Source organism: Bufo gargarizans, unplaced genomic scaffold, assembly GCF_014858855.1.
Source record: "Bufo gargarizans isolate SCDJY-AF-19 unplaced genomic scaffold, ASM1485885v1 original_scaffold_1171_pilon, whole genome shotgun sequence".
Lineage (NCBI taxonomy): Eukaryota > Metazoa > Chordata > Amphibia > Anura > Bufonidae > Bufo > Bufo gargarizans.
This window is the reverse complement of record NW_025334266.1, coordinates 22,780-42,505: the sequence shown is the minus strand read 5'-3', so window position 1 is coordinate 42,505 and position 19,726 is coordinate 22,780. Positions and strand designations below refer to the sequence as shown.

Below are 19,726 nucleotides of genomic sequence, written 5' to 3'. Positions count from 1 at the left end.
ACCTGCTGCTAGAGAGGTAATTTGCATAATATAAAAGTCCGTTTTTTGATAGAACTACTGAACCAAACAGAGTAATAGCTATATATATTGAGAAATCGCAGCATAAGGATTTTAGGGAGACCAAAAAAAAATAATGAGTTTAGTGGAGTGACAGAAGCCCTTTAAGCATATGTGGGGCAGTTCTTATACATATGTATGTGGTGCAGGGTTCTAATCGTCTTGACATTCCTCTCCATACACTTTATGTTCAGCTCAGCTGCCAGTTACCTCTGGCAGTAGCTCAACTCCCCTGAGAACAAAAGGATAGAGCATGTTGAAATCCAACTGCAAGATCCTTCTTTTTTCCAATCACTGCCGAAAGTCGGGACCAGCCTATACATATCAGATCGTCAGCCTTGCTGAAATCGGGTTTGGCCAACATTAATCAAATGTGCATGTCCAGATTTAATGTCTACAGATCCACTTGGATGTACTTGTGTGGTCACTGATGGATCTACGATTTCAATACAGGGAGTTCTCTGAGACAAAACTGACAGACAAACAGGCAGAATAATCTGGAAAGGGCATATAATATCAAAGTACATCTTTAGCTAGGTTAGAACTAAGTTTTCCCCCGATTCAAATGTTATTATTTTATTTAGAAACTTTGATAAGTTTAAAAAGTATAGCATTAGTTTACAATCGCCTGATACACAGTTGGCCAAAGCCTGGTGTGAACCTTTTCTGCGAAGTATACCTTCTTATGGTGTGAACAGCTCCATTGTAGAGCGCCTCCCAAGTAGTAAACATAGCATAGAAATCAGATACAATGACTGTATAACATATAACCACTGACTCCTCCCTTGAAGGGCTATAACAGGGTAAAAAAATATCCAAATAAGATCATGACAAAGCTAAACATACAAACCTTACTAGCTTTTAGCAGGTCAATCAATGAGTCATAAACTGTATCCCGATTTTTCTCCAAAAATCCTTCACATCTATATTCTACCTGTGAATTCAACAAGAAGCCTGTTTAATTCATCGATTTCTTTATTATTCCTACATCATTTTCAGCTTGAAACACGGCAGCTTGCATGAATCAGGTAAATAGTTGATGTCACACAATTTTCATTGCAGTTTTTGATGCCGTGTTTTCAGCCAAACCCAGTAGTGGATCCAAAAGAGAAGAGACATGTACGAAAAGGTATGCTCTCACCACTTTCAAGAGGACCTGTTATCACAAAATGCATTGCAATCTGATAGCACCGTGTTATAGAGCAGGAGGAGCTGAGCAGATGGATATACTGTAGTTCTGTTGGAAAAGATTCTGTAAAACTTGTATTTCATTCATTGATATCTTAGCTTTTTCCACTTCCTGTGAACAGCTATTGGTACAGATGGGAGGTGTTATCAGTAATTAATAGCATTGTGTATAAGTGTGTATACAGAGACAGCTGTCAGTCACTGATAACACCTCCTCTCTGTACAGATAGCTGTTCACAGGAACTGAAAAAAAGCTAAGATATAAATGAATAAAATACAAGTTATACTAAATCTTTTCCCACAAAACTATATATTAGTCTGCTCAGCTTCTCCTGCTCTAGAACATATTGTTTTCAGATTGTATTGCATTTTGTGGTCAAAGGTCCTCTTTAAATAGACTCTGTCCGCAGGTTTGGCTATGGTAAACTGCTGACAGCAGTAGGTAGAGGCTGGAGAGAGCAGGAAAAACATACCTTTTGTGGAGTTTTTATCAGGAGCAGTGTGAATATGAACTTTTATTCTGACAAATTCTTCTCCTTAAAGCAGTGGTCTCACTTCAGCAAATGGCAGTTATCATACAGAGAAAGTTAATACAAGGCCTTTGCTAATGAATTGTTATTATCCATACTGCCCCCTTTGCTGGTTTGATTCATTGTTCCATCACATTATACACTGCTCGTTTCCAGGGATTATGACCACCCTACAATCCAGCAGCGGTGGTGGTACTTGCACACTATAGGAAAAAGTGCTGGACTATGTACAGTCCTGCGGTCCCGGCCAGTGCCTTTTCCTATAGTGTGCAAACGCGGCCACCACTGCTGGAAACAATCAGTGTATAATGTGATCAAAAAATGCATCCAGACAGTAAATGAAGCAATATGAACAATCAAAATACATTAGTAAGTGCCTTTAACTTTATCTACATGATAAATGCCATTTCCTGAAGTGAGACAACCTCTTTAAGTGAACTGGAGACGATGTTTCACTGTGAAGTGCTCCTTGCCTTTGCATAGGACTGATTCACACTCCCTCCCGTCTGCTCTGAGCAACAGTTGTAGCATCCAACCAAGAGAACACTATAGTTGTCACACAAGTGGAGACGGAACTTGAAGCAGCTCAATGCAGAGAGCACTTCACAATGGAGCTCCACATTCAGTGCCCTTACAGAAGCAGAACCTGGCAGAATAAAAGTTCATATTCATTCTACTCCTGGTAACAAAAGCTCCAGAAAAGGCATATTTATAATGCGCCTGGCCTGCTTGTAGGTTCTTATAGGGAAGATCCTCTAACAATTTTTTCATTATCTCAATATCTGGTGTTTGTATGTTTTTCAATATGTATTTCTACACTGTTATTATTTCTCGAAGGAAAATCTTCAAAGTGTGACAGATGTTTGGCCCCCCAAATGTAAGATATAGTTCATTGCTAAAGACTAATGTGAAATGTAAGCATGAGAAGTAATAACCTTGCATAATATTCATAGAACAGAATACTGTGTATTTCTATATACATTATATGGACAAAAGTATCAGGACAGCTACACATTACATCTACAGGAGCACTTCACATCCCATTCTAAATCCATAGACATTAATACGGAGGTAGTCTACCTTTTGCAGCTAAAACATCCTCCAGTCTTCCGGGAAAGCTATCTACATGATTTCTAATGACTGAACAGTAATGAATGCATATAGTTACACATTAGATGCTGAGCCTTTATTTGCTTCTTAGGTTGGTTTACCTTATCGGCAAAGTGCTGGATAATAAATGATCTGTTGGACATTCTTGGCTTTTCAAACAAGGGGTTCTTGTTGATGTAGTTGTTGTAGAGCTTTTGAAGCCAATTTTCATCTGTTCCCTGTGGTAGCTGGGAAGTACAATAACATGGGTTAACATCATATCCAGTAGAGGGAGCCATGTAGTAATCTCAGGCAGCAAGCATAAAGAATTCCACTGGTCACACTTGTGCTTCCATAAACCACAGGCACAATAATCCACCATTACTAACCAGAAACTAGTGAAAAGTAGCTAAATCTACATTGTTAATAAAACCCGCATATTGACACTCAACTCACTTGCCTACCAAGATATACTTATGTAAAGAAAAATCTCTGCTAGTCTCTTCTAACAGCAAAAAAGCCAGATATGCAAACAACTTCTACATAGCACAACTTTTAATTCATTTTACTTAGTTTTTTACCTAGTGCTGTCAGCGGTTTAGCACTGTCAAACCCACAGATTAAACTGTGTAAAAATAAGACTAGGTCTGTGCAGGTCTGACTGTAAACAAGAAAAAATTCCATTCACTGACAGGAAGCACACATCTTCCCTATTGGTGCTGAATTGAAACAAGGTAAGGTACATAATGAAGCTTTAAAATGAGATAACCCTTGTAATACTAAGGATCATTAGATCTATCATACACAGGCAGTCTGTATGATGCCTATTTCCATAGGCTCCAAAACGGATTAATTTTTGCACCTTTAATTTTCCATTCACATCGCAGTATGAGGGCTTGTTTTTTGCAAGACATGTTACACTTTCGAATGGGTTTGTTATGGTTTTTGTTTTTATGGCGTTTCATATGCGGTAAAACCTACCTGTTTCCTTCATTATCTGGTTCAGTACGATTTCAACAATACCACATTTATAGAGTTTTTCTTGTCTTTCAATACAAAAAAAAAACTTTGGAAAAAAGCTTTTTTTTTTTCCATCACCGCTTTCTGACCTCCATAACTTTTTTTATAGTTACGTCTACTGAGCAGTGTGATCACTTTTGTGGGGTGATCTGTCGGTTTTAATGATACAATTTTGGAGTGTGTATAACTTTTTGATCACTTTTCAAATCAGCCATTTGGATTTTTTTCCATTACAACATTTACCTTACAGGATAAATACATTTGAATAGTTTGAACATTTTGGGATATGGTGTTGTCTATGATCCTGCTCTGAGCAACAGTTGTAGCATCCAATCAAGAGACCACTACAGTCGTCTATGGCATTGCCGATATCAGTCTCTGCATGCAAATATTGAAATCTGCATTAAAAACCCACAACTTGAACTGACATGCGGTAAATTTAAAGTTTACACTGCACGTAAATTTATGTGCGGATTCCATTGCAGAAATTTTCAGCTTTGCTGCTGGTGTAATGTGCTGCAGATTTTCCAAACACAATTCCACTGCGGAACATCCACAGCATATCTGTCCTGTGTGGACATACCCTAAAAGTGGACTAACCATAGGGAAATAGGTACTTACCAAGCATTCTTCATCAAGAAGTTCCAAAATGCCCATCTTTGCCTCAATAAGGTCTATAACTGGTTGGTTGTCGTAGAAATCTATGAGAGTCCATGGGATATCTTCCTTCATGTATTCTTCTTGTTCAAGCTTGAAGACATGCTAAAGCAGATTGTAAAGACAAGATCCTACTTATTTCATAAACATATGGCAGGAAATACACAGCAGGTTTACACATGGCTTTAGTATGTAGAACAGTGATTTAGTACAGCATGTATACAGTACCACAGATAACCCAACAAAGCAATAAAAGAAACACTGTGAATCTGACCTTTGGATTTAGTACTTGGCAATTAAACCAGTATCCTGTAGTTCTCCTATCATCCATTCATTTCTAGACACATTAAAAGGACATATCTACTCACTGCTAGGTGACAATAATAGAGGATGGGCAGATTCTGCATCTCCCTACTACTACTCCCATCATTCTCCTGGTATGCCATAAGTGTCAGGATTTATTTTAACAAAAAGAATAATATTACAGTCAATATACATAAAAAGAACTTTTCATATCCAGTCAATTAAACATAACCAGAAGACATCACCCAAGCATATTCTTAGGACGTATTCACACATCAGTGTTTGATCAGTGATTTCCATCAGTGATTGTGAGCCAAAACCAGAAGCAAAGCCTCCACAAAGATAAGATATATTGGAAAAACTTGCTCCTGTTCTCGCTTTTGACCTGCGTCTGGCTTTGGCTCAAAATCACTCATAGAAATCACAGTGTGTGAATGAGACCTTAAAGGGAACCTGTCACCGGGATTTTGTGTATAGAGCTGAGGACATGGGTTGCTAGATGGCAGCTAGCACATCCGCAATATCCAGTCCCCATAGCTCTGTGTGCTTTTATTGTGTATAAAAACCGATTTAATACATATGCAAATTAACCTGAGATGAGTCCTGTACATGACTCATCTCAGGGACAGGACTCATCTCAGGTTAATTTGCATATGTATCAAATAGGTTTTTTTACACAATAAAAGCACACAGAGCTATGGGGACTGGGTATTGCGGATTTGCTAGTGGCCATCTAGCAACCCATGTCCTCAGCTCTATACACAAAATCTCTGTGACAGGTTCCCTTTAAGCCTCATGCACATGATCGTATTGAGATCCACAGATCCACAAAATACAGATACCTTCCGTCTGCAATCTACATCTTTCTCACTCCCATTACTAGGACATGTTCTATGATCTGCGGAACGGACATATGGATGACAACTGTGTGCTGTCCGATTCTTTTTTTTATCAGACCCATAAAAATGAATCCATGTGCAATCCAAGAAAATTGTGGACTTGACATGGATGCAAATTATGGTTGTGTGCATGAGGCCTTACTCTGGCAAAGAAGCAGTAGAGTCAACCACAGCAACATTTCCTACTATCTACTCACCAAAAATATAAGAATTGTTTCATCACAACAACCCTTTTGTATATTTAAGGGAATTCTGTGGTAAGAATATTGATGATCTATTCTCAGGATTGGCCATTAATATCAAATCAGTGGGGGTCCAACTCTCAGAATCCCCACCGATGAGCAGCCAACAGCCGAACTACCACTGAGAAAGGAGCCGGAAGCTCAGCTCCCATTCAAGTCAATGTGATGCACTACTCTACATTGAGCGGATATGCAGGAAAGAGCTCCTGGCATTTTCCCTACATAAATCCAAAGAGCTCTATTATCTGATGGAGGCCAACAGAGCGTGCTTTTGGCGAGTTCTAAATGTCATCATACCTTTTTGTAGTTTTTTTTTGCTTTTCTCCTTCCTTTTGTATAGGTATCTGTGAGCTGGGATCCATACAGAAGTGCAGAATAAAATGCTCCTGCCTCCCCTTTCAATAGGAAAACTGATATGATTTTCATAACTTTGTAAAATGATGTTGTAGAATTATCAATAACCTAAACTAAATTGTCTCTTTATTCTCTTTGTGTTAAAGCAAATGGATTACAGATACTACAGGTCTATTAATCCTGATCTTTTAGCACGAGTAATTATGAAACCTGTTAAACCAGTTCACCAACTTTGCCAAGGCATCTGTAGTATGCACTATCCCTATTCTGTCCACAGTTATCACCTAGAGACATTTCCTAAAGCAAACAGTACAGGTAATGAGAATTAGAGGGTGTTATAAAGCGTTCTGCCTGGTCTTAAAGAAACACTAACGCAGCACGGCTACAGCTCACGTCAGCTTATGTGCTCCACCTGTCACTAACTACAAACTTGTAACTGCAGCATGCACTTATAATAATGTAAAAGAGATGTACAATTAAATGTGCTGTATCTTCAAACACAAATAAGAACCACAGGTATAGTATAACATTTTCAGAAGCACTAAGGCTGCGTCCATATCTTCGCTAGAGATGATCTGGCCACTTTCCAGCATGAATGCTCACTGTCGGCCAACAAAACCGATGCATGCAGTGGTATTTGTCTGTCCAAAGCCCGGCATTTATGCTGGAAAGAGGCCGGATCCCATTACAGTCAGTAGGAATCCGGCAGTGATCTGTTGAATCCAGCAATGCCGGATCCACTGCTCTCTGTTGGAACAGCCTGCTGGAGACGTTCAGCAGAGATGTGAACGTAGCCTAAGGCGAAGGAAGGAAAAGAGACGGAAAAACTAAAATCTCTTCCCAAAATTGGCTTGGTCTTTAAAGCGTCCCTATCAGCATAGGGTTGATCATGCTGATTAAAACAATATTTATTTAGTCTGCACCTGCAAAGCCTGTATTAGGCCTCTTTGACACGGGCGTCAGTTTTTTGCCCGGATAAGAGCCGGATGCGTTGCGGGAAAATGCGCGATTTTTCCGCGTGAGTGCAAAACATTGTCATGCGTTGCACTCGCGTGAGAAAAATCGCGCATGTTTGGTACCCAAACCCGAACTTCTTCACAGAAGTTCGGGCTTGGGATTGATGTTCTGAAGATTGTATTATTTTCCCTTATAACATGGTTATAAGGGAAAATAATAGCATTCTGAATACAGAATGCATAGTAAAACAGCACTGGAGGGGTTAAAAAAAAATAAAAATATTTAACTCACCTTAGTCCACTTGATCGCAAAGCCGGCATCTCCTTGTGTCTCCTCTGCTGAACAGGACCTGGGGTGAGCTGCTGCATTAAATACCGGTTAAGGACCTTTGATGACATCACTCCGGTCATCACATGGTCTTTTACCATGGTGAATCACCATGGTAAAAGATCATGTGACGTACCATGTGATGACCGGAGTGACGTCATCAAAGGTCCTTAACCGGTATTTAATGCAGCAGCTCACCCCAGGTCCTGTTCAGTGCAGAGAAGACACAAGGAGATGCCGGGCTTCGCGATCAAGTGGACTAAGGTGAGTAAAATTTTTATTATTTTTTTTTAACCCCTCTAGCGCTGTTTTACTATGCATTCTGTATTCAGAATGCTATTATTTTCCCTTATAACCATGTTATAAGGGAAAATAATAATGAACAGGTCTCCATCCCGATCGTCTCCTAGCAACCGTGCGTGAAAATTGCACCGCATCCGTACTTGCTTGCGGATGCGGTGCGATTTTCACGCTTCCCATTCACTTCTATGGGGCCTGCGTCGCGTGAAAATCGGACAATATAGAGCATGCTGCGATTTTCACTCAACGCACAAGTGATGCGTGAAAATCACCGCTCATGTGCACAGCCCCATAGAAATGAATAGGTCAGGATTCAGTGCGGGTGCAATACGTTCACCGCACGCATCGTACCCGCACGGAAAACTCGCCCGTGTGAAAGGGGCCTTACACTGCCCAATTTTTCGGCAGATTATCGCTAACAAGCGTTCGCATGAATGCTCGTTAGTGATCATCTTGCAGTGTAATACTGACGCCGATTGCCCGATCATCGGGCAATCCAAATCTTTTGACATGTTAAAAAAATTATCATTTGCAGGCAGCAGATTGTGGCGTCTAATAATGATATACTGCCGTTAAACCACTATACATCATGGGGACGGGCAATGGCATAGTGATCGCTCATTCCCATGCTAAGGAGGAGATTGCTGCATGCAATAACAGCGGTCTCCTCCGCTAGAGAGCAGGCGATTGCCTGGAGGGAACGCTTCTCTCCCGACATTCGTCTGCCACATTGGGCTGTGTAATTCAGCCTTTAGCGTTGGTGAGATAAATGGACTTTTATCCATATGAAAATTAGCATTTGGAGCACCGAGATGTGGGCTGTAGTTCATGGAGCACCGCTACAGCAACACCCCAGTGCTCAGAACACCCCCGACAGTTGACTGAAAGGGCAAGACATCTCGTCATGTTCTGTCTTCTGTGCTATGGCTCACCAACTCAGCACCTGCACTATAGATCTGCTGCTTCTTACTGAGCAGTGCAGATCCATGACGTCATGATGACGTCATTCAACCTGGAAGTGTAGGCTACAGCCTGCCCCAGTGCATACGGCTCTCATTAGTGCTAACATATACAAATTACAAAAATATATATATATTATTTTAATCAGCCTGAGTAACCCTATTAGGCAGTATGCCAGTAAGGCCTGGGCTACACTGCGACTTTTTGTAGCGCGACTGATTGATTTTAACTATTTATTAAGACAGCTGCAGTCCACAAGATTGCATTCAACTGAGTGCATTCATTTGGATTGCAGCTGTAGTTCAATAGTTGAAATCAATCAGTCACGCTACAAAAGTCACAGTGTAGCCCTAGCCTAAAGGGGCCGTCCAGGATTTTACTACTGATCTATCCTTCGCTTCAATGGAACAACGCTTCAGTAACCAGCACCCTCTAATACAGCAGATGGAGCTGTGTAGCCCAAGTCAGTGCTGGAGCTACTGCACAAGGCCTCTTTTACACTACCGTTTTTTTTTTATGTTTTGCAGGCCGTTTTTTGCAGTCCATATACGGAACCATTCATTTCAATGGTTCCGCAAAAAAAAACTGAATGTACTCCGTATGCATTACGTTTCCGTATTTCCGTTCCGTTGAAAGATAGAACATGTCCTATTATTGCCCGCAAATCACGTTCCGTGGCTCCATTCAAGTCAATGGGTCCGCAAAAAAAACGGAACACATACGGAAATGCATCCGTATGTCTTCCATATCCGTTCCGTTTTTGCGGAACCATCTATTGAAAATGTTATGCCCAGCCAAATTTTTTCTATGTAATTACTGTATACTGTATATGCCATACGGAAAAACGGAACGGAAGAACAGAACGGAAACAGAAACACAACGGAACCAAAAAACGGAACGGATCCATGAAAAACGGACCGCAAAACACTGAAATAGCCATACGGTAGTGTGAAAAAGGCCCAACAGTTGATCGGCATAGGCGCAGAGTGTCAGACCCTACCGATCAAATATTGATGGCCTATCTTGAGGATAAGCCATCAATACTAAAATCCTGGAATACCCCTTTCAGGGGGTTAATAAATATTATATTAATGTAAGTGCCAATTACAGTGACTTTTACATACCAAGTTAAATTGCTGTTGTAGTTTCTCATTTGCATAATTTATGCAGAACTGTTCAAAACTATTGATATCAAAGGTCTCAAACCTGAAATAAAAAATCTTGTTTTTAATACTATTATCATAAGATACAGGCAGATATCAGAATGTGACATGCTTCATATCAGGAAATGCTCTTTGCTTCTTCAGTCCATACCCTTCAGATAGCTCCAAGACAAGTGAATAGGAGCTGAGCTGCAGGACCCGAGAATGGCTTTTAAGATGCATTCACACAACTGTATTTTTGATCCATAGCCAATAGATATTTTTTGCGTATAGGATGCGGACCCATTTATTTCAATGGGTCCGGAAAAAATGCAGACAGCACAGCCCTTCAAAAGATATAACATGTCCTATTCTTGTCAGTTTTGCGGACAAGGATAGGCATTGTTACAATGGATCCGCAAAAAAAAAACTGATGCAACACGGAGGTCACACGGACATCATCTGTATTTTTTGCGGATCCGTATTTTGTGGACCGCAAAATATATATGGTCGTGTGAATGCACCCTTACACAGTGTACAGAGCTGTGTTGTTATGGCTCTATATACTGTTTATTTCCTGGAAAAGTGGCTGCAAGTAACAGCTGACCAGTGGAGGTGAATCCACTAGACCTCCACCGATCTAATTTTAATGACCTATCCTCTATAGCCGGGATACCCCTTTAAGTATTTGTAATCCTGATCTACATTTAAGGCTACACAGTGACATTTAGCCACAAGACATAAGAATGCAATATCACACTACTGTGTTGCCCTTACCGTTAGTAAATGAGGTCGCACTGGCTGCAGCTTACAATGCAACATTTGCTGTCTTAATGTTGTGTAGCCAAATGTTGCCATGTAGTCCTAGCCTAACAGATCAGGAGATTACTAAAGAGCCAACAATGGTATTCCATTGAATTAAGTTTTTAGTTTGCCAACAAGTTAAAGAAAACTTTCCAATGTTACTACTGAGTAGTTTTCAGTGTGTACATGTATACTGCACATTAAACCTACCAGTGAAAACCACACTCCTTCACTGTACGGTCACATTTAGGCCTCATGCACACAACGTTTTTTTTTTTTAAGGTCTGCAAAAACGGGGTCCGTAGGTCCGTGATCCGTGACCGTTTTTTCGTCCGTGGGTCTTCCTTGTTTTTTGGAGGATCCACGGACATGAAAAATGAAAAAAAAATCTAAGTCAAGTTTGCCATTGAAATGATAGGAAAAAACGGACACGGATCACGGACACGGATGACAATCTTGTGTGCATCCGTGATTTTTCACGGACCCATTGACTTGAATGGGTCTGTGAACTGTTGGCCGTGAAAAAAATAGGACAGGTCATATTTTTTTCACGGCCAGGAAACACGGATCACGGATGCGGCTGCCAAACGGTGCATTTTCCGATTTTTCCACGGACCCATTGAAAGTCAATGGGTCCGTGAAAAAAATGGAAAACGGAACAACGGCCACGGATGCACACAACGGTCGTATGCATGAGGCCTTAACTTGTCAATCACACGGTACACTCCTGTGCACCAGGAACAGGGCACATTCAGTATAATTACTGAACCTAACTTGCCATGCACATTCAGAATTAATGCATTCAAAATATGTGATTTTTGTGTAGTGCGTTATAACTATGCGCATTATCATAATTCATCCTATGGTAATCCTGCTATAGCTAGTTCATTTTCAGATCATTATCTTACATATCATTATGTATTATGCAGCATAATATCAATAAATACATCAAATATGATAACAGTTGGGAGGGTTTGTTGACCCCTGGGGACTTTTTCTATAGACCCTCTCGCCCCAGTTTGGGCAGACCGGCAGTGGTAATCATACTTACCTGATCCTCGTGGCTGTGTTCTGGCTCCACAGGTCCAAGGTCTCACCACATCAGCATCAAACAGGATGTTGGTCACATGACTGCTGCAGCCAACAACTAGACGTAGCGGTCATGTATCACCATGCGTAACGTGTTCCAGTCACCTGAGGCATGGGTGACATGTGACCACTGCAACCAGTCACCTGGACCTATACAACTGGCGGGGCAGCAATGGAGCTGGAACCTAGCGACAGATATCAGGTAACTATAATTACCATCGCAGGTCCAGTCACACTGGAGGGGTCTGTAGAAAACTTCACCAGGGGTGAACATCTCCTTTAATAGCATATTATGGCATCTAGATAGAATCATAACTGGCGTGTTACATCAGTAACTGATAGAGATATTTATTTGGCTTATAAATGTATTGTGTGTAAACCAGTGTAGCTCTATTTTATCATAAATGCAGTTGCTTACCCATAGATATCAAGTACCCCGATGAATGTATGCATCTTCCCAGGGAACTGCAATGCTTTATTTATTTTCTCAATCACATAGTCAAATAGATGGGAGTATATATTTTTAGCCAGGGCATCTCGTCCATTTTCAGATTGATACTTTGTCATGGGTTTGATGACAGTGTCGGCAGTAGTGACGATTTTCCTATTGCACAGCCATTGTGCCACTTTCTCTGTGTCCAGGTTTAAGAGCTCACAGAATATCTGAAGGTGCCGGTTATTTCTCTGCCAAGATAAATGTACAATACTTAACCTACAATTTTGTAAAATTTTGCAAAGCAAATGTCAAGCAATACAACTATAGCCACTGTTTCAATTTTATATCCTTTTGCAAAATGATATAAATTTGAAAAATTTACCTAACACAGTATTGATTCAAGATGTTACTTATTCACTTCTTGCGCTGTTTACCCAATTATAAAGATGTCTAAATCTATAGACTAACATACTTCAGATATCTAACTTCATTAAAGCAATACTGGGCAAATGGTTACAAAAATGATCTATATGAACATTAATTATATTCTCATCCTGGTGAACATAACGAGGTACATGGACCAATAAAAGGCCCTCATATATCTGTTACAGTATCATTGACCAAACATGCCATTTTCAGCCAGATTCAGAGACAATCTAATGTGTACCAGAAGCTCCCGACCACTGATGTTTAAGGATCTGGCGCATTGAATTCCGATACCTGATCCTTTTGTTCTCCAAGAAGATTAGCCACTGCCATAGGTGTCTGGCAGCAGCTTTGTTCTCATGGAGAACATAGCTAAGATGATCATGTATTTATATGGAGGAAGTGGGAGAGAGGGCCGTCATCTGAATGACTGTTTGGCCAACAGCTACTGATGGTGACCTGAGGGCACTACAGATCTATTATACCTGAATGCTCAGACTAAATGATGTAGTAACGTGATTTAGATGAACCACATGAATTGGTCAAGATGAAAGCTCTTCCTACAATTTCACCAGTGCCTTCCAAATGTTTAACACTTCTTTACATTAACACCTATATAGACACAGGTAACATACTACATAATAAACCATAAAAATAAAAAAAAAGGTTTCCAGGAATGAAAAGTTATTCATACTAAGACCACTCCATAGCCCTGATTTACAGTACTGTATTCCAGGTGCCTCTTAAGCAAATGTTTACTCATCAACATTTCCAGTTCTTACAGCAACTGAAGACTTGTCATCACTAACACGCTTGATCTCTACATTTCCCAAATGCAGGATTGCCGCCAGAACTTTGAAGATATCCATCTGAAATTCAATATTGAAACCTAAACATTGTGCCATTTGCCACAAGAAAAGAAAAAAATCTAGGTTAATCTAGGAAAACACAGCACATTATTTGAGTTTATTGCCATCCACAAACATCAGTAACACAGAAGAGCAACACAGATTAAGGGCTCATTCACACAGCTGTAGATGTGGCGTTCCATGCATTGGGGACCGCAATTTGGGGGGCCGTCGGGATGAATCCAGACCCATTCAACTTAAATGGGTCTGCATTCATCCGTTCCGCATAAATATAGAGCAAGTTCTATCTTTTTGCGGAACGGAAGGCTGTCTGTGCCGTTACACAAATTGCGGAATGCGCACGGACGCCATCCATGTTTTGTGGATCCTCGATTTGTGGACCGCAAAACACACCACGGTCGTGTGCATGAGGCTTAACCTTTATTTTATTAGCACAATAGAAATAGTCCTATGTGAACGAACCATAATAACATACACTCACCTAGAAGTTTAAATGTTTTTTGAGTGTCTATCATATCTCTTCTGTCATCAACTCCTTCAATCACTGTGCAACTGCCCATATTTGTGTAGTTGAAATTCTCTGCACTCACTAAGAATAAAAAAATAAAAAAAACATGAAACACATCTCTCTCTATGGATATACAGTACATACATTGTAAATCAACAATGCTGTTGGACATACTTAGGTAAAAGTTCTTGAACTCAGGCTGGGAAGCAGATGCACAGAGTTGATAAAATATGTGATAATTTCTCTCATTTTCAGACTACAAAAATAAGAACATAGATTGAATATTAACAAATAGCAAGGGTAAATACCACCGTATATCAGAATTTCTATATTATTATTATTCAGATTGATTTGTTTAACTCACCTGAAATACAACCCTAGATTTTTCAAGGAGGTAAGTTCTCAGGTTTGCACCAATTATCTGGTACCTTCTGTCAAAACTGATTTCTGTATATTTTCCAAAGCGACTGCTGTTATCATTTCTGGTGGTTTTTGCATTTCCTATTGCCTTTGAAAAATAGAACAAGAATATTTTATATTATTATTGATAACATTTTTTTAAATACACTGGTTACATATCCAGATACGGTGCTAAATTTGGAATTATGACATTGGATGACATGATATGCTACTGTATCTATAAGTATAGGGCCATGTATACAGTGCATGTTTATGGTCTGTGTAGTGCAGCGGGTGTAGACCCACTGTGCCTACTAAACAGATTTAGCTTCGAGTTGTAGGCAGTTGTCAAGGTGGACCCCTGGTATTCATCATTTTACCATTAGAGGGATCTGGATCCATTCAGGGGCTGCTGACCCAGGAAGGTCAAGAGATGTTGGTGCATGGAACCGAGGTTACAGGCAAGTATCTGCTTAGTAGACAAGCTGAGGTCTGGACAGGCAGAGTTCTTGAAGTACAGTAGTAGTGCAATATGTCATGCCAGGCAGCACAGAGTCAATCTGGTAAGCAGGCAGAGGTTGGGCACGAGAGGTTAGTGCAATACATTAGCATATCTTCACAGGACTAGACAAGCTAGGAACCTATAGCTCAGACACCTTCCCACAGGTATAAGTGCCCTATATACCCCAAGAACGCTGCCATTGGATGGGGACAGATTAGCCAGTGCACTGGCGCTTTAACAACGGGTGAAAGTGTACATGCCCTAATGTAGTGAGCAGCAAGAAGCAAGCTGGGGAGTCCTATATGTGGAGCAGTGGGAAAGGTAGGTACTCCAGCGGCTGTGCCTGCTGGAAGGGAGGAGATGCCAGCAGGCAAGAGCTACCAACATCACAGTAAGGCCTCATGCACACAGCCCTTCCGTGCACTGGAGACTGCAATTCGCAGGCCCTAATGGACGGTCATCATTCGTGCAGCTGTCGCAGGCGGATCCAGACCCATTCAACTTGAATGCGTCCGTGATCCATTCCATACACATCGTAAAATTAGAACATGTTCTATTTTTTTGCGGTGCGGAGGCACGGAGAATGAAAAACCCCACGGAAGCACTCCGTAATGCTTCCGTGCCTCCGTTCCTCACTGCACCTCCTGGATTGTGGCGAATGGGTCCGCATCCGTGGACAAACGGCTGGTGCCCGTGTATTGCGGGCCGCAATAAGGGCACGACCGGGCAACGGCCATCTGCATGAGGCCAAAACAGGTTAAACAAAGCGAGCATTATATAGCTTTATGCAAATTTGCAGTCAAAATCAAGAAACCCCATGTAAACATAACAGGGCTGACACATCGTAACAAAAAGAACTTTGTTTGAATCATGTTTTTACATTAAACATATTTTTTTAAAATTTTTGGTAATTATTTAATTTTTCATGTCACTATATATATATATATATATATATATATATATTTTATTCCCCAAATTGCGCAGTTTTCACACTGGCCACTAGGCCTAATAATATGTTGAGTTAGCTTTGTTATGTTTGTTCTGTATAGGAAACTTTTCAGCAGCCAACACATTATCATCACAGGCAGGATTACAATAACAGATAACACTTCTGGATACATAACACAGGAACCACCATTCACAATAGGTGATATCACAGCTTATCTTCTCCCTGCTGACCTCTGCAAAGGACACAAAGCATGCCTAGAAAAAAACTCCCAACAAAATCTTGATTGAACAATAGGTAATTTCCTGGTCACAAATTCCCTTTAAAATGTTTAATGTTTTTTTTTTTCCCCAAGAATAACTAGCACTAATGGTCGTCATAGCTCCAGGAGGGTACCTGGATAGTATTATTGAGACAAAAAATGTATCACGACTAAACTATTAAGATTTGCCAACCATGAGTCTGTGAAATGCAGAAAATAACAAACCATATGAGACAATTACACTACAAATAAAAAATGTATATTAAAAAAACATTACAGAAACATAATTTGAGTTGAGAAATTAGATTTCAAGAGACGATTATTTTTCTAAGGTGAAGGTGGATGCCTAATCCATCATGTTTACCTCAGTTATTGGATTGGACGCCAGCACCCTATCTTCCATATTGGCTTTGCTGCTTGATTTACTGACGGTGGCAAAGTAACGCATGGCATACCTCGCAGACACTGTCTTCCCAGCTCCAGACTCTCCGCTCACAATGATGGACTGGTTCCTATTGTTCCTGGTATTGGAGGAAATCCATTAACAACAAAAACCAGCATGATGAACAGTCTTCTCCAAAAGCTAAGACACCTAAATTGTGCTATATTTCAGCCTCTTTAGCAGAGATGACCGATTTTACGCAAAAATACAGAATGATAAATGTTTTATAATTTCCTGTAAAAAAAAAAAAAGCCAGGGTTTGAAAACATAAAAGATTTACATTCTCTGGACAGGGACAAAAACCCTCACTGCAAAAACCCTATGGTTTATATACTATATGCAACCAGTGACAGACTGACATGGAGGGACTGCTGGAAAATTCACCATGCCCCAATATATACAGTGCCGTGAAAAAGTATTCATACCCCTTGAACTTTTCCACATTTTTTCACGTTACACCATCAAACTTAAATGTATTTTATTGGGATTTTATGTGATAGACCAACAGAAAGTAGCAAGTATGTGTGAAGTGAAAAGAAAATGATACATGGTTTTAAAAAATGTTAATAAGTAAAAATCTGGATAGTGTGACGTGCATTTGTATTCAGCCCCCCTGAGTTAATACATTGTAGGACCACCTTTCGCTGTAATTACAGCTGCAAGTCCTTTGGGGGTATGTCTCTACCAGCTGAAATTTTTGCCCATTCTTCTTGGCAAACCAGCTCAAGCTTAGTCAAATTGGATAGAGAGCGTCTGTGAACAGGAATTTTCAAGTCTTGCCACAGATTCTCAATGGAATTTAGGTCTGGGCTTTGACTGGGACATTCTAACACATGAATATGCTTTGATCTAAACCAATTCATTGTCCTGCGTGAAGGTGAACCTCTGCTCCAGTCACAAGCCTTTTGCAGACTTTACACGGTTTTTCTCCAGGATTGCCCTGTATTTAGCTCCATCCATCTTCCCATCAACTCTGACCTGCTTCCCTGTCCCTGCTGAAGAAAAGCATCCCCTCAACAGGATGCTGCCACCACCATGTTTCATGGTAGGGATGGTGTGTTGAGGGAGATGTGCAGTGCTAGTTTTCTGCCACACATAGCGTTTTGCATTTAGGCCAAAAAGTTCAGCTCTGGTTTTATCTGAGCAGAGCACCTTCTTCTACATGTTTGCTGTGTCCCCTACATGGCTTGTGGCAAACTGCAAACAGGACTTCTTAAGGCTTGCTAATGTCTCCCACCTGAGCTGTGAATCTCTGCAGCTCCTCCAGAGTGACAATGGGCCGATTGGCTACTTCTCTAATTAGTGCTCTCCTTGCCTGGGCTGTCAGTTTAGGTGGATGGCCATGTTGTTTTAGATTTGCGGTTGTGCCATATGTATTTTTAATTTTTTTTATAATCCAAGCCAGCTTTACACGTCTCCACAACTTTAGCCCTGACCTGTCTAGTGTGTTCCTTGGTTTTCATTTTAACTGAATACAGTATGTTGACTAGCCGGCTAACTGAATATGTTGATTTTTTCCTGCAAAAATATGTAATAGGTACATTTCCCTGCTTGAGATGTTCACATTGTTCGGGTGTGATTAGAGGGGAATATTTTTCACATTCCCATACGGGAAAGCAATTCCCTGTTAAGGGTTTTTTCACATGTAATAGCAATTATATAGTGTACTTATTGAAATGTCCGTGCGGGCTCCTATATATAGGAGAGACCTCTATGCAGATGAAGGATCGCTTCTCCAAACACAAGTCGACTATACGCAAAAAGAATCTGCTCTTACCGATTCCCTACCACTTTGATCGCTGCAATCATAACATTGCACAATTGCGCTTTCAGATAATTGAACATGTGCCGCAACCTCGCAGAGGGGGGGACAGGATTAAAATAAAATAAAATAAAAACGCGAAGCCTATTGGATTCACACATTGCAGACACTTGAACCCATGGGTTTAAACCGGGAGTATGATCTTAATAGCTTCCTGTAAATTCCAAGCTCTATGGTTTAAGTATATATATTTTTTACTTTTTATAGTTTATGTAATTATTTGTTTTTCTATTATCTTTTTCACAAAACGTGATGAACCCCCAACCGCGTCATCTTACCTTGAAATTGTCTGCATTTTGGAGAATTCCATATATGTCAAAGTAATGTTGTTTTGATTGATGCTGGCTGTTCTTTCACGTGTTTCTGATGTTTTTGTTTAATGTATTACCATGGTTACCTGATATCACTTCCGCCTTGCCGGGCTATTTCAATCGTGTATGTGATACTATGTGTATGCCATTAACTGTTTGAGAAAGGCTTGTATTGTGAGCCGAAAGGCGCTTCACAGAACTGTATTCTATATGTGACGATTAAAAGCATGAATTTGTAGAAGATATAGTGAGTGTCGGTCTTTTCTTCTAAAACTGGTAAAATGAAGTAAAAAAATATATTTGTATTTATAAAAAAAATGGCAAATTTCCCCAAAAATTGAAAAAAAAATGGCAAATTTCCAAGTTTCAATTTCTCTACTTCTATAATACATAGTAATATCTCCAAAAATAGTTATTACTTTACATTCCCCATATGTCTACTTTATGTTTGGATAATTTTGGGAATGATATTTTATTTTTTGGGGATGTTACAAGGCTTAGAAGTTTAGAAGCAAATCTTGAAATTTTTCAGAAGTTTTCAAAAACCCAATTGTTAGGGACCAGTTCAGGTCTGAAGTCACTTTGCGAGGCTTACATAATAGAAACCACCCAAAAATGACCCCATTCTATGAACTACACCCCTCAAGGTATTCAAAACTGATTTTACAAACTTTGTTAACCCTTTAGTATTAATGGAAAATAGAGATACAATTTCAAGATTTCACTTTTTTGGCAGATTTTCCATTTTAATAATTTTTTTTCCAGTTACAAAGCAAGGGTTAACAGCCAAACCAAACTCAATATTTATGGCCCCGATTCTGTAGTTTACAGAAACACCCCATATGTGGTCGTAAACCGCTGTACGGACACACGGCAGGGCGCAGA

The 19,726-nt window shown here is 40.1% G+C and overlaps 1 protein-coding gene across 1 annotated transcript in view; it reads right to left on the bottom strand.

Annotated features, from left to right (window-relative positions):
• The window catches only part of MYO5C (myosin VC), a gene marked incomplete at its 5' end in the record, with an annotated part of 119,260 nt that overhangs the window by 77,223 nt on the left and 22,311 nt on the right, over positions 1-19,726 (bottom strand). The window contains 10 exons of the mRNA XM_044273824.1: positions 908-991; positions 2,987-3,112; positions 4,506-4,646; positions 10,008-10,089; positions 12,337-12,602; positions 13,563-13,669; positions 14,131-14,238; positions 14,332-14,413; positions 14,522-14,665; positions 16,631-16,787. Of these exons, the coding sequence (XP_044129759.1) occupies positions 908-991; positions 2,987-3,112; positions 4,506-4,646; positions 10,008-10,089; positions 12,337-12,602; positions 13,563-13,669; positions 14,131-14,238; positions 14,332-14,413; positions 14,522-14,665; positions 16,631-16,787 (1,297 nt within the window). The remainder of the gene's footprint in view (positions 1-907; positions 992-2,986; positions 3,113-4,505; positions 4,647-10,007; positions 10,090-12,336; positions 12,603-13,562; positions 13,670-14,130; positions 14,239-14,331; positions 14,414-14,521; positions 14,666-16,630; positions 16,788-19,726) is intronic.